General features: G+C 41.3%; 1 protein-coding gene across 1 annotated transcript in view; it reads left to right on the top strand.

Moving 5' to 3' along the window:
* Window positions 1-470: 470 nt before the first annotated feature.
* The window catches only part of KCTD3 (potassium channel tetramerization domain containing 3), a 34,664-nt gene continuing 20,532 nt past the window's right edge, over window positions 471-14,602 (top strand). The window contains exons 1-8 of the mRNA XM_074166656.1: window positions 471-544; window positions 6,890-6,943; window positions 8,373-8,418; window positions 9,767-9,840; window positions 10,308-10,366; window positions 10,536-10,616; window positions 11,324-11,464; window positions 12,764-12,854. Of these exons, the coding sequence (XP_074022757.1) occupies window positions 471-544; window positions 6,890-6,943; window positions 8,373-8,418; window positions 9,767-9,840; window positions 10,308-10,366; window positions 10,536-10,616; window positions 11,324-11,464; window positions 12,764-12,854 (620 nt within the window). The remainder of the gene's footprint in view (window positions 545-6,889; window positions 6,944-8,372; window positions 8,419-9,766; window positions 9,841-10,307; window positions 10,367-10,535; window positions 10,617-11,323; window positions 11,465-12,763; window positions 12,855-14,602) is intronic.

Below are 14,602 nucleotides of genomic sequence, written 5' to 3' on the forward strand. Positions count from 1 at the left end.
CTCGGGAGCCGCCGAGCGCACCCGGCCCCTTCCGGGCGCGTCCCTTCCCCCGAGAGGCGTTGACCTACTCCCCGCCCCCTGCTCCAGCCGCCACCGCCGCGGGCGGGGGGGTCCCCGCCGCTAAGCAGCCGACCCCCTTTCGCGAACGGTTCGAGGCGTTTTGGCCCGCGCCGGCCCCCCTCCTCCAGGTGCTGTCGCGTTGCCATGGCATTTTCCGCTCGCAGCGGGGAGGCGGCGCGGCCCTGCCGGGCCTGAGCGGCGGGGAGCCCGTGGGGCCGTAGCCCGGCCGGACGCTGTCCCTGCCTTGCCCGTCATCGGCCGCAGAGGGCTGCGCGGGCCCGCTGGCCGATCCGCCGCCTTCCCCGCCGCCGCCTTCCCCTTGCCCCGCCGCTGCTTCCCTGGACCCCGAGGTTCCGGAGGCGGCGGCGGGAGGCGGCGGCGGGCGCCGGCCGGAGCAGGCGGCGGGGAAGATGGCGGGGAACGGCGGAGGCTTCGCCGGCGCCGGGAGCGGGGAGATCATCCAGCTCAACGTGGGCGGCACCAGGTGAGCCGAGGGTGCGGGGGCTGCCGCGGGCAGAGGGGCACAGGCCCCGGGCCCCTGGCGGGGGGTGGGGGGGGCGCTGTGGGCCCCGCGGGGCGGTGGGTGGCGGCCGGCGCGTACCGGAGGGCACTGGAGTGAGGAGGGAGCCGCGCTCCGTGCGGCCGGCCCCTGCACGGGGATCTCCCCGAAGGGAGGCGGTGCCCCACCGTGCCGGTGGCAGGCTGGTCCCGCAGTCCGTCTGGCCCGGGCGCGCTGCGGTGCCGACTCGCCAGGGACCCGTCGGGCGGGGCTCCGTGTCCCGGACGAGGTGCTGCCTCTGAGGGGGGGAGGCTGAATAAAGCTTCCCCCAGCATATCGCAGGCGGGCTCAGCCGGGGGCACCTAATGCGGGAAGTGCTGGCAGTCCTGCATGGAGCCAGAGTGCAGTGTCTGGGGATTCTAGATAGGTGCTCCAGTAACGTGTTTTATGGGCTCCCTGGGTATACTGCTTCTTCAGGAGAAGAGGGCAGAGAGCTTTGCTTCGCCATCAGATCCTTAGGCTTCTAGTAATCAGTCTGTCTAGCAGCCTCAGGGACTAAGGTATTAAAAAGGCTGATATGATACTGCTGCAATCGGCCAGAATAAAGAACTGTATTCTATTTGAATGTACGCTGGAAGTGTGGAAGATGGCATACATGGACATTTTGGCAGGCTGCGAGAGAGAATTGCGGGACAGCTGTGGTCAGAATCTGTGTAATAAATAGTGCAAATGTTCCTGTCAAAATGCTCAGGCGTGAAATCATTCAGATTACCGTAGCTAGTGGAAACTGAAGTAATGTGTCTCCCTGAGCCTGCGCGCAACGTGAAACCAGCTATAAGTAGTAAGAACTATTACTACTATTTTAAGAATTTTCTTGCATTATCCAAAAGATGAACTTGTTCTTGTAACTAAATTGTATGTTGCTGCCTTTCTTAAAGGAGGATGCCATAAAAATCAGTGCAGAATTCCTTTGTTAGAATAAGACATTAAGAACCTGGTTTAGCCCAGAGAACCTGATTGTAACTTGCATAAGCAAAACTCACCTGTAATGATGTTTTCAAGATAGCTTTGATGTTAGCTTGGACCAGATTTCGTGTTACACTGAATAAGGTTTTCCAGTGAATTCTGCCTTTGAAATTACATGCCAGTTCATCTTTTAGGTTTTTATTACAAGTGGAATCACAAAGGTCCTTCTGTCTCATAATTTTAAATAAATCTTACTTATTAAAGGCCTTTGCAGAGATCAGAGGGTGTGTATAGGGTGTGAGTTAGGGAAGAAATACACATCTTCAGAGGGCTTATCTACACAGAAAAGTATGAAGAATAAGGCAAACTAACAACTGTATGTATTTAATTTCTAGTTGAAGGTCCAGATTCTAGTCAACAGGTACCACTTGGAGGTAAGGAGTAGGAAATGTGTACATGGAATCACAGAATCTTCATGGTTGGAAGGGACCTTTGAGATCATCGAGTCCAACTATATGCAAAAAAAAAAAAACAAACAAAAAAAAACCCCAAAAACCCCCACCACACCAACAGAACACCAAACACAAAACACCCAACCTAACAATCTCGGGCACTAGAGCATGCCCTGAAGTGCCACATCTACACGTTTCTTAAATACCTCCAGGGATGGCGACTCCACCACCTCCCTGGGCAGGCCATTCCAGTGCCTGACCACCCTCTCGGTAAAGTAATTCTTCCTAATATCTAATCTAAACCTCCCCTGCTGCAACTTTACACCATTTCCTGTGGTCCTGTCATTATTTGCTTGGGAGAAGAGGCCAACACCCACCTCTCTACAACCTCCTTTCAGGTAGTTGTAGAGGGCAATGAGGTCTCTCCTCAGCCTCCTCTTCTCCAAACTAAAGATGCCCAGTTCCCTCAGCCTCTCCTCATATGACATGTTCTCTAGACCCCTCACCAGCTTGGTGGCTCTCCTCTGGACATGCTCCAGCAGCTCAATGTCCTTCTTGTAGAGAGGGGCCCACAACTGAACACAGTACTCAAGGTGAAGCCTCACCAGGGCCAAGTACAGAGGCACGATCGCTTCCCTACTCCTGCTGGCCACGCTATTCCTGATACAGGCCAGGATGCCGTTGGCCTTCTTGGCCACCTGGGCACACTGCTGGCTCATGTTAGGCCGGCTGTCCACCAATATCCTCAGGTCCTTTTCTGCTGGGCAGCTTTCCAGCCACTCTTCCCCGAGCCTGTAGCATTACCTGGGGTTGTTGTGACCGAAATGCAGGACCCGGCACTTGGCCTTATTAAACTTCATCCCATTGGCCTTGGCCCATTGATCCAACCTGTCCAGGTCCCTCTGTAGAGCCTTCCGACCCTCAAGCAGATCAACACTCCTACCTAGCTTGGTGTCATCTGCAAACTTCCTGAGGGTGCACTCAATCCCTTTATCCAGATCATCAATAAGGATATTAAGCAATACTGGCCCCAAAACTGAGCCCTGAGGGACACCACTGGTGACTGGCCGCCAACTGGATTTCACCCCATTAATCACAACTCTCTGGGCACGGCCATCCAGCCAGTTTTTTACCCAGCAAAGAGTACACCTCTCTATGCCATGATTCACCAGCTTCTCCAGGAGAACGCTGTGGGGGACGGTGTCAAAGGCCTTACCAAAGTCCAGGTAGACAATGACCGCAGCCTTCCCCACATCGAGAAGGCGGGTCACGTGGTCATAGAAAGAGATCACGTTGGTTAAGCAGGACCTCCCTTTCATAAACCCGTGCTGGCTGTCCCTGATCCCTCGGCTACCCTGCACTTGCCGTGAGATCTCACTCAAGATGATCCTCTCCATGATCTTTCCCGGTACCGAGGTCAGGCTGACAGGCATATAGTTCCCCGAATCCTCCTTCCGGCCCTTCTTGTAGATAGGTGTCACATTGGCCACCCTCCAGTCATCTGGTACCTCTCCTGTTGACCAGGATTGTTGATAAATGATAGAGAGAGGCTTGGTGAGCTCTCCCGCCAGCTCTCTGAATACCCTTGGGTGAATCCCATCTGGCCCCATAGACTTATACATGTCTAGGTGCATAAGCAGATCATTAACTACTTCCTCCTGGATTATGGTGGGGTTGTTCTGCTCTCCATCCTTATCTTCCGGCCCAGGAGGCTGTACACCCTGGGGGTAGCTGGTCTGACTATTGAAGACAGAGGCAAAGAAGGCATTAAGTATCTCAGCCTTCTCCTCGTCCTTGGTCACAATGTTTCCTCCCGCATCTGGTAAGGGATGGAGATTCTCCCTGGCTCTCTTTTTGTTGATGTATTTATAAAAACGTTTTTTGTTGTCCCTTATATTAATGGCCAGGTTGAGTTCCAGCTGGGCTTTTGCCTTCCCTATTTTTTTTCTCTGTATAACCTAAGAAGATGGATATTTCCCTTTTAATAGGGAGACAATGTGCAACAGTACCTCTGTGCAAGAGGTACTTTTGCAAGCTCAATTTCCCTTGTAGCGCCCATATTTGGAAAAATATATCTGAGCCAGGCTTTTCAGCTTTCAAAGGCAGGCGACTCAAAGCTGACAGTGAAGTGGATGATCTGGACAGCAAATGGGGGAGTGTGGGATACGATACATGTTTCCTCCTCTTCATTAGTTCCTGTTACCCTGAAACTCTTAGTTTTGTTTGTAGAGTTGTATGAGAATAGGAAATTGGCGCTCTCCTCTGTCTCTTAAAGCAGTTATACTTTGGATTATCTAGTACAGAGACTTGAGGTTTGAATGTTGTGACGCGAGGTTCCCACTGCTCTGTGGGACTGCCAGATCTTCTCTGTTGTGGAATTTGCTTTCAACAGTTTCTGGTCTCAGCTTTTGTGGATTCTTTTGATGGCAGCACAAGCCTCTTGCAAATTAACATTCACAGAAATTACTGTGACAGATTTAGTGAATTCTCTTGTCCCTTTATCTCCTTCTGTTTATAGGATAACTCTACAAGCACAACTGATTATGAAAAGGGTTGTTTTATAACTGATGCTTACTGTGTCTGTTTCCAGTTACCTATATATTCTTTAAAATAACTGTAGGCTGCCACCAGTTTAAGAGTGTTGAGGATATTGCACTGGGGTTGCCTAATTTTCCTTAATACAATATCTATCTGACCACTGCACGTTGGCTGCATGGAGCTGCAGATGCACTGATACATGTAAATGTTGCTAGCTAAGCTTCTTTCTGCATCCTGGAAAGGAACAGTCTGTCTCGTTGTTTACATAATGTATAGGTATTAAAAGTTCTAAAGTATATGTTAGTGTGAGGTATTGCTTACCAAACTGGTACCATAGCACTAAATCACAAACAGAAAATCTGTATGCTATCTAAACCCACCGATAAAATTACAAGGAGACAAACATGGAATCAGTCGATGGCTGTCTTTCCTGTCCTCCTTATTTTGTAGCTTGTTTTTCTGGAAGTCGCCTTCTTTGGCACTAGTCTTCTACTCCCAAACATTTTGCTACTAAGCTCTTTAGCTGACTTCGGAAATGCTAAAGTGAAACCCAGCTGGTCGAAACACCAGCAAAACTTCAATCTTGACACCTCTGAATAGTTGACTGTCACTCACGTGCCTAAATGCAAGCATGCTTCCAGGTGAGAAATTGTGCTGTAGTGTATTGAGGAGATAGTACGATTGAATTCTTAAACATCTGTTCAAAGATCCTGAATGTCTTCATGGTCACATTAGACTTTACTACTTCAGGATTAATTTAGCATTTATCATTCAGTGTTGCAGAAAATGTCATTTAGCTGTGGTTCTAGTACTTTTTCCATATCTTTGTACCTATACACACCTTCCTGGGAAACCGTAAGTCCTCTGTGTTTTTTTTCTCCTATTTTTTTTTCTAAAAACACAAAAATAACTGAAAATTGTAAAATATTTAAAGTATCAAAAAAAAGTCTTTAGCTTGTGAAGACCTTTAAAAGGGCTAACTGGTGGTCCTGCATCTGTCCCCATAGTTACAAGCAGTGTCTTGGTTAATCTTGGATAAAATTAATGTAAGTCATTGTTTTTTATTATGCACATACTGTAATACAATTAAATGAATCATCCCTTGCTCTTAAAGTAGAGAAGGGTAGTGATCTGTGTTACTGATGAGAAAAGCTATACAAAACTGCAAATATACTTAGAAGTTACTTTCCATTTAGATAGCAAACTGCTTTGATTCTCTTTAATCTTTTTTATTTATTTATTTTTTAGAAAAGACTTTGTGCACATTTGTGCTTAGAACGCAGATACTGTAGATTTTCTGTTAAGAACAGATTTGTCATTGTTATGCTTGCAGTGAGCAGCTACACAATCCACCTTTTATGTGGGATGGTAGTTCCATATAGTCTTTGTGTTTCTTTGTGTTTCTGCCTCTTAGAGGGTATACAGTAATGCTTTTTGTTTGCATCTTTTTTTTTTTTTTTTTCTCCAAAACTGGAAAATACAAGAAGTCAAAACTAGATAAATTACAATCAAGTACAAAAATATTTTGTAATGTGTTCCTGTACTATATGGAAAGCTGCCATGGAATTTTACTTTTGCGTTTTTCGATTTCTGTTAATGAAGTGGTCACCCAAGGCTTCTTAGTTGCGGTACTGGCAAGAGGATCTGTGCAGTCAGAGAGCTGATGCAGAGCATGAACTCATTGTCCGAGTTGCCAGTGCAGTTGTCTTCCTTCATGTTAAATCAAAACCGGAAGTAGTACAAAAGAGTTCCTAGTTATTTATTATGTAAAATACCGTCTGGCATCATAAATAATACTTTAATTTTTATTATTTCATAATATGATTCGAAGTAATTTCTTTCTCCTTCTAACTGTTATTGGCCTTCTCTAAGAGGGCCCGAATAGCAAAATGGCAAATGATTAAGGTTACTGTAAAATATTAACTTGAGCTCATTGTAGTCTTTTGCAGTGTACAACGTAGCAGCCTTTGAGTCCTAAGTAAGAGTAACATGCAGTTAAAGTCAAATGTAGCGCATTGTTGATAAACTTAATGTTTTAGTGATTGGTTCTTGTGTGTGGTGTTTTCTGTGTGTGTGGTGGGGTTTTTTTAAGCATTAATGTTGACAAAGTGTGAGAACCAGAAAATGTAGAATGTTTGGGACAGTGTGTTACAAACATGAAAAGAATGACACTTTGGGGGTTTCCGGACGGTCCTGCTTAAGGGCAATCTTTGCAAAGAATCTGCAACCTCTTTGACTTTGTGCATGTTTAAATGATCTCAACTTCCCAAACCTGCTTGATACCAGTTTTTTAGGACAAATAAAATAATTTTGATAAAGCAGGCTTCCTTCCAATTTTACAGATGATTCTAAACTTGTAACTTCGGTTTCCTAGGTTCAGCACTTCAAGACAAACACTAATGTGGATTCCAGACTCCTTTTTTTCCAGGTATTTGTAATATATTATTACATTAAATAAAGACAAATTAACAGTCATTAAAATACTTATATATGTTCTCAATTCTTAATTTATGCTGTAAATAGTGTCTTTATTCCTTAATGCTTTTTCTCTGTCTCAAGCAACGAGACAGATTAATTTGAAATAAGCTGTTATCCAAAAGGCATCTTCTATCTTGAATGGTGCTATGGCTATTTATATGTGCTGAAGAGTTGTCACTTTTTAGATGGAGTGTTGTGGAACTAACGCTCCAAGTCTGCAGGAAAGGGAGATGCCGCTGACTTTATTACTATATTGGCACATGTGATCTTACTGACCATGTGAGGTAGCACTGCCTTTAATATTTTTTGAATTACTATTGTACCTTGAGGTTAGTCAAGTTTTGAGGACTTTAACTTGTGGTATTGAGCTGTTGAATTATTGAGCATCTTTCTGCTAACTCTAACTACTGCTGTGGGTTGTGCTGCTTACTGTTTGTACCCTAGTAATTTTGTGCTGTGGTTACAGTACCTCTATCACCCCATTTAATCCCAAACACATAAAAAAAGACCTAAAGGTTGGCAGTTTTGATTCCTTATGTTTAGGTTTTGTACTCTAGACTTCTTTCCCAATAAAAGCCTGGCAGCTGACATAGACAGGCAGCATTACCTGCTCCTGTTTTACCAAAATGTTCAGATAAATGGAGTGCCAGGGAAATGTCACCTTCTTTGAGGCATGGAAGGAAAGGCATGCGGAGGAAGTCCCTTGCTTATTCCCCAATCTCTCAACACTAAATATACTGTATAAGGAGGCTGTTCTGAAAGTCATCCAATACTGGAAAATCTCCGAGGTAATTGCCATCCAGACTCGTTCGGAATCTTGAAATAAAACTGTTGGCATTAGTTTGCTTCGTATCTGTAAAACAAGGTCTTGGCGTTGTGTTTTCTACTGGTCTGGAGCAAAAGTACTTTGATATGATGGCAGAGAAACTTTGAAGTAAAATGGTGTAAAAACTTATCCACCCCATTCTTGCCCAGTAAGTCCTTGCAGAATGGATTGTTTATTCTTCCTTTTTACTTCAACAGCTTTTACTGATTTACAAGATTGTAACAAACTATGTAACCCTCTGGGTGCCTGGGAAAATTTTTCCATCTATTCAGGCTGGACCTTGTGTCTGTTTTCTCTGGGAATCTGAAGGTCCTTATGATGCAGTTCTTAACCTTTCCTCAGGTGTGCATGCACTGCTCCTTTGTTCAGGAGAGATACTTCACCCTCACCAGCATTCTGCCTTGCTTAGGCAGTTTTCTTTGCTCAGCTCTACAGTTTTACCAAAATGCAATCTACGATACACAAATAGAGCAAACTGATTGAGAGTGTTGCGTCTTGTATTTGTGTTAGTACATTTCTGGGGGACATCTAACAAAGATTTCCTGTTTTTCAGTTTACTGAGTGGAAGAATTTCAACGCTAAAGGATGAAACTGGTGCTGTAAGTAATAAATCTAGTGATAACAGTTAATTTGATGTTATGCTTTCAGTTAGGTCCTCTCCTAAAGGGTATTTGCTGTGGGTGCCAATGGGAGTTACACTGCCCGAGTCAGCTCTGCTTAAAAGCGTGGAAAACAAATGGCCAGATGAATTAAAAACATTTGCATTCCTGGGCTTTTAAAAACTTGGTTTGGCTTTTGCCGGTATTTTCTCTGTCACTGTCGTATTATATAACCCCTAATAGTAGTGTTGCAGAAGCCTACTTTTAAAATGCTGTGACAGTACCATCTTTGCTTCAGAGTCCATGAGGAGTAATGTTCAATTGGACTTGACCTTTTTTTCATGTTTTGTCACTCATTTTAACAGGAGGAAAATAGAGGACTTTGAAATAATTTCAAAATGTCACCATATATTTCCCTTTTGTTGTGTTAGATTCGATACAAAATACACTCTTATAATCTCAAGGCCTAGTTGCAATACTGTTCATGAGATTGAGTGGGAGAATGACTGGAAATATTTAATTTAGTTATGTTTAGTGAAGTTTTAAAGATTTTTAGGACAGAGTAAAGGTCTCACAGATGTAACTACTTGAACATCATGGTCTCCAAACTTTCGTGAAAATCAGTGACATCTCCGGATTTCTTCGTTCTCATCTTCATTCCAAGATAAATGAGATTGGAATGATGTGCATTTTTTTGTGCTCATTCTGCATTGTACAGACAATTCAGAGACAGAAACTGTACTTTTTAAACAGGAAGAACTGCTAATTGCTGTATTGCAGAGGGAGGAGTCATTTTCATTAGACAGTATTGCATATGTAGTTGAGTAATCCTGACATGGAAATATAGCTTTTGATGGCAAATAAATATAGCCAAATGGCCATTTCGGTCTGTGTAGATGCTGTAACTATAGTTCACCATTTAAGCATATCAGTGTTGTTGAGTGATAGTAAGGCACCCAAGTACTTTGCTAAAAGCATAGAGGTAGTTGTAATGGCAATTGACTTAATTAAAAAAGTCTAAACTTGATCTTATGACATTTACTGCATTCTGAACACAATAGAAAATGAGAGTCCATTGACCTTTGTAGAGACTCTAAAACTTAAAGAATACGTTTATTAAGTACCACCTATTTGTAGCTGTGTTTGTATATATGTCTTTTAAGAATGTTGAAATAGTGGATGGTAGAAGAATAATGAGAGCAAAGGAGTAGTCCAGAAACTTTGAGTTATGTTTGTCTGCTGACTGCCTCATCTTCAACTCCTCTTTCCTATGCTGAGCATAAAAAAAGCATTTTAATTGGTGGTTGCTCCATAATAATTCTAAAAGTACAGTGATTTTTCTGTGCAGATATTTATTGATCGAGATCCAGCAGCATTTGCACCCATTTTAAATTTTCTTCGCACAAAGGAGCTAGACTTACGGTAAGAAGTTCTAATTACTTCAAGTGAAAATTAGTTTGATCAGATGCATTAGAAAACTTTTTCAAATGAAGATTGTTCAGTTTTACTCAGCTAGTTCAGTGCCTAGTATATGACTCGGCTCCCTGGTAGATCTGGTGACATGTCTAGAGCATATGTATGGTATGGTGGAGGCAGAAATGGTAACATTATATTTTGTTAGTGGATTCTTGTAATTTAAATAACTTTGGCAATGCATTTCTTTATTCGTTCTGTATCCTTATTTTAATGAAAGATAATAATATTAAGATCACTTTGAAATCTCAAACATCAGCATATTAATTGCATTTGATGGTAATTCTGTAAACCGGTAGCTTGACTTTCACGTGGTATAATATGTATTTATATGCAAGTATTTATATTCAAAGTATTGACTCGCTCTGTTCTTGTGGTTTTTGTTGGGTTTTTTGTTTTGTTTTTTATTTCTCTAGGGGAGTGAGTATCAATGTTCTCAGGCATGAAGCTGAATTCTATGGAATCACTCCATTAGGTAATTTCTTTTCTTTTTTAAGTATGAAGTCATCTCAATGACACACTTACAAGTCCTGGGCAGTTGTAACCCTGAAGATTTTCAAACTTATTGGTACAAAAGATTATTTGAAATAATGTAATATTTCCTGGGAAGTGAAAGCTATGGTCATATTTTTTTTCATCCTTAGTGAGAAGATTGCTACTATGTGAAGAACTGGAACGCTCATCTTGTGGAAGTGTCCTTTTTCATGGCTACCTGCCTCCTCCAGGTATTTTTGTATTCATGGTCTGATGTTGCTTGCGGTCACTTACTGCTTTAGTTTGTGGGGGTGATTGGCTGAGGTAGTTATTCTAGCTGTCAGACTGTCCAGAGGAGGCTTTCCTATGGAAAGATTAAGATGAATGATTGAATTTAACATCATTCTGATTCAAAAACAAGGCTTTTATCTGCATACTGTATGAAATGGCATATTTAGAGTACTGGGCAGGGGGGGTAGCATATTAATACTAAGCAGGCTGTGTTTGGTAGTAGACTACAGTAGAGGTTCTTCAAGTACACTTCAGTTAAATGTTATCAGCATGGAGTGCTTTCTTCTTTCTGAAGGTACAGTTACTTTGGGTGCTCATATGTAGATGACAAATCAGCACAAATGAGCTTTCCTTAACAATATGAGTACTTGTTAGATTTTTACTTCTCTGTAGAGATGAACACAGTTGATATGTTAACCTGAAGTCTAGGGGATATCTAGTCAATTGTTGACAAGTTTTCTGAAGATAGTTCCTTAAATTGTGCATGTGAAGGTAGAGAGCAAAAGCATTTTCTGTTTCAGTGTTAAGATATTGCCTGATTCATATAGCAGTTTAGACTTCAGATCAAAATGTACAAGTATTAATCCTGTATTTTGACAGTGAATGGATATCCATTATATTGCTAAAGTTTAGAGTGGGACAAAACATCTCTCTTGTTTTTTTATAGGCATTCCCAACCGTAAAATAAATAATACTGCTGGGCCACCAGCTGATGTTAGAACTGGTCAAAACTGCTCTGAGAGTGAGAGTCATGGAGGTGGTGTCCAACCTACACTTGGTGGTACTGGGGAAGGTACAGTCAGGCTAGGTAAGGAATGTCAGTTTTAAAACCAAAACAAATTGCAAAGATGATTGTCACTGGGAAATAAAAACCGAGTTCCCATTTCTGGTTTCAGTCTGTTATTCTGTTTGTCTGATATTAAATTGCTGAACACTTACTTAAATATTACTCCCTTCCTATACAGTATTTAAGGCTCACTGCTGCGCAGTCAAGACATGAAGCTGAGAGAAAGGCAAATCAAAGTTCTTAGTGCAGTCTTAGTATGGCCCTTAGACAAATACCTTACACTGTACTAAAGCCACGATAAAAACCAGACAGACCAGAGTATCTTTGGTCTTTGTTCAGTACCTCCTTCCTGCTCTTGCACCTCATTCTTGCTCCTGGTGCCTCTCTTGCCCTGCAAGAGTTGAATCTTTAGAGTAAAGGTAGTCTTCAGTTGTTCGACTATACAGAGTACTTTCCATATAAAACATAAAAACTGTAAATAAAGACAGACTTGAATTCTGTCATTTTCAAGCTTTTGACTTTGCAAGCAAAATGATGCTGTTAGAAATGTCATATTTCTGCTATAATCATGTAAATTGTAGCAGTGTTAGGAAAATCTAAAGTATGTTAAAAGGTGAATCTATATCCAGGAAATATAAAAATAAGCCTTGGATATGAATTGCTGATTTTTCTTTGTTAGTTGCTGCAGGCTTGGAAGAGGCCAGTCTTAGGGAAAACGAGATAGAAGATGCAGTCTTTAGGCATTAGTTCTGTAGTATATCAAGGCTGAGATCTAATTCAGGGAAGTACCATAACCACTGATTTCCAGTAACATCCAACGCTTCTGCCAAACCTAATTTAGTTATAAATCAGAAACAGGTATGCTCCCAGTAGATAATAAATGGAGGAGCTATAGGTATTCTGAGATACTGGAAGTTCCAGTTTAACAATCTGGAAAAATTATACAGGGTTGCACCAACCATTTGGACAGAACTGTTACAAAAGAAAACGTTGTTTCTTATTTGGTAACAATCCTCAAATTTTTACCAATTTGGCAGGCTTTAAAACTGAGGCATGTACTTCCCTCTTTCTCCTTGTAAACATTTTGCATTGTAGTGACTGAGGTGAAATGTCTTCTTTCCATGTAAGACTTTTAATAGTTGTAGGATTGTGAGGAGTAATATTGCTAACTAGAATCTAGCTGAAAATGTTTCTTGAGTAACTTCATTATTAAAGTTTCTGTTGCGTATCATAGCAGAGAGCTCTTTCTTGTTCTATGTGTCTCTGCTCATCTTCTAATACCCATGACTTGACTGACTTTAGCTTTGTTGTTGTTCTTAGGATTTCCCGTGGACCCACGGAAAGTCCTAATAGTAGCTGGCCATCACAATTGGATAGTAGCTGCCTATGCCCACTTTGCTGTTTGCTACAGGTATGAATATAGTTGCTTGTCAGGTTACAGGAATCTAAAACAGATATGATAATTTTTTATGACCAAAGCCAAAAAGCTTGCTTTACTCTGAAATGCCAGTAGATCACATGCTTTCAGTCTGCTCCCATAAATATAAGTTGCCACTTTTGCTCATGCAAATAAACTGCTTCATAGGAATTCAAATTTTGCTGCTTTGATGTCAATTCTTAATGCCATTGCAAAAGTAATGGACTCCAGTTTAACCACTTCAAAAGCCTGTTTTAAAGCAGGCTTTTAAAGGAAATATTAATTTTAAAAGTTCTTCCTACTATATGGGTTTGAAGACAGTCTGTGAAGTTAGACTGTCAAAGAACTTGAAACAGTTAATGGATTTTGGCTACATAAGTGATGTACCCTTCTTAAACTTCAGGTTTTTTGGCTTAGCAGAAGTGTTAAACAATTGCTACTTCACCTGGATGGCTAAAAAATGTCTTTAAGTGTCTTGTAAACAAACTGGCTATTTTTTAAGATCAGATGAAGTAACATCTTCATATTACAGAAGCTGTTCTTGGTTCAAATCTCGTAGTCTTCATTTAATTGGCGGCTGTCTTTTCAGTGAAAAGTAATGTTTTAACGAGCTGTTTCCACACTACAACAGCAGTGTTTGCTTTTGGTTCAGAAACAGAAGGCAGAGTAAAGAGTACAATGTACATAGCTTTTTTCTTTACTGCCAAGCTGAAGCAATAGTTTGCTGCCTTTTTCGCTATATAGAATACTAATTTACTTGGTTAGACTTTGTAACTTAAATCACATCTAACTTGTCTCTTGTATTCACCACTGCGATTTGTTTTGCTGTAATTTGTACTAAATGTGGCTTCTCTTGCTCTACTTAATGTTCTTGTTTTTAATTACGCTTAATAGGATCTGACTGGAGAAAGAGGCAATGATTTGCAATTGTCTTTGTGCTAATTGTTCCCTCCTTAGGATTTTATTTCTTACTGTTTTCCTTGGATGCTAGCTCACTTAAGTGAAAGATTCTGCCTCTTTGGAAATCTACTTAATGAGATTTGTTACCATTGAACTTAAGTCATTACTGATGCTTTTGGTGAAGCATGTCAGACTTGAATGGTTGCTGAAAGAGGCCACAGGTCAATATGCCAATGTAAAATCCTGCTTTTCTTCACAGTGACTCAAGGTAGCAGTCTTGTCTTGATTTGAGTTTTTTTTTTTTCTTCTGGAACTTGGAGGAACTCTAGGAATACAATGGTGGAATTTTCCCTCCTCCATTCTGCTCTTATACAGCTTTGGTAACAGTTTTTTCTCCTCTCTGCTGTATCTTAGTACCTGTCTAAGTGAATTTGCCCAGACTTTTTGAATATCTAGTGTTTCAGAAGACAACATAAACTTAGAGCTACTTTCTTCTACCCCAAAATTATTATATATCGTTGCTTATACTACTATGCTGCAGTCAAGCAATGTGATTTTTAAGATTCTTGTCAGGATTATCTTAATGTAACAACTGAACATCAGCATTTTTGCCAGAATCACTTTTCAAAGTGGCAGTTTGTAGTGGACTGGACAGTGAATGCCATGCAGTAAGAAATGAAATACATTCAGATATTTGGTTTTGTGACTTTCTTTTGTGCCACTTGGAAAAGAAATTATTTAAATACTTGAGATAATTATTTTAGTAAAAAGCTACAGCAAGCACAGTGCATCCTAAAGAAAGTATTTTTTTTCCCTTTGAAGTATGGCAGAAGTCTTCAAAA

Source organism: Numenius arquata, chromosome 2, assembly GCF_964106895.1.
Source record: "Numenius arquata chromosome 2, bNumArq3.hap1.1, whole genome shotgun sequence".
NCBI lineage: Eukaryota > Metazoa > Chordata > Aves > Charadriiformes > Scolopacidae > Numenius > Numenius arquata.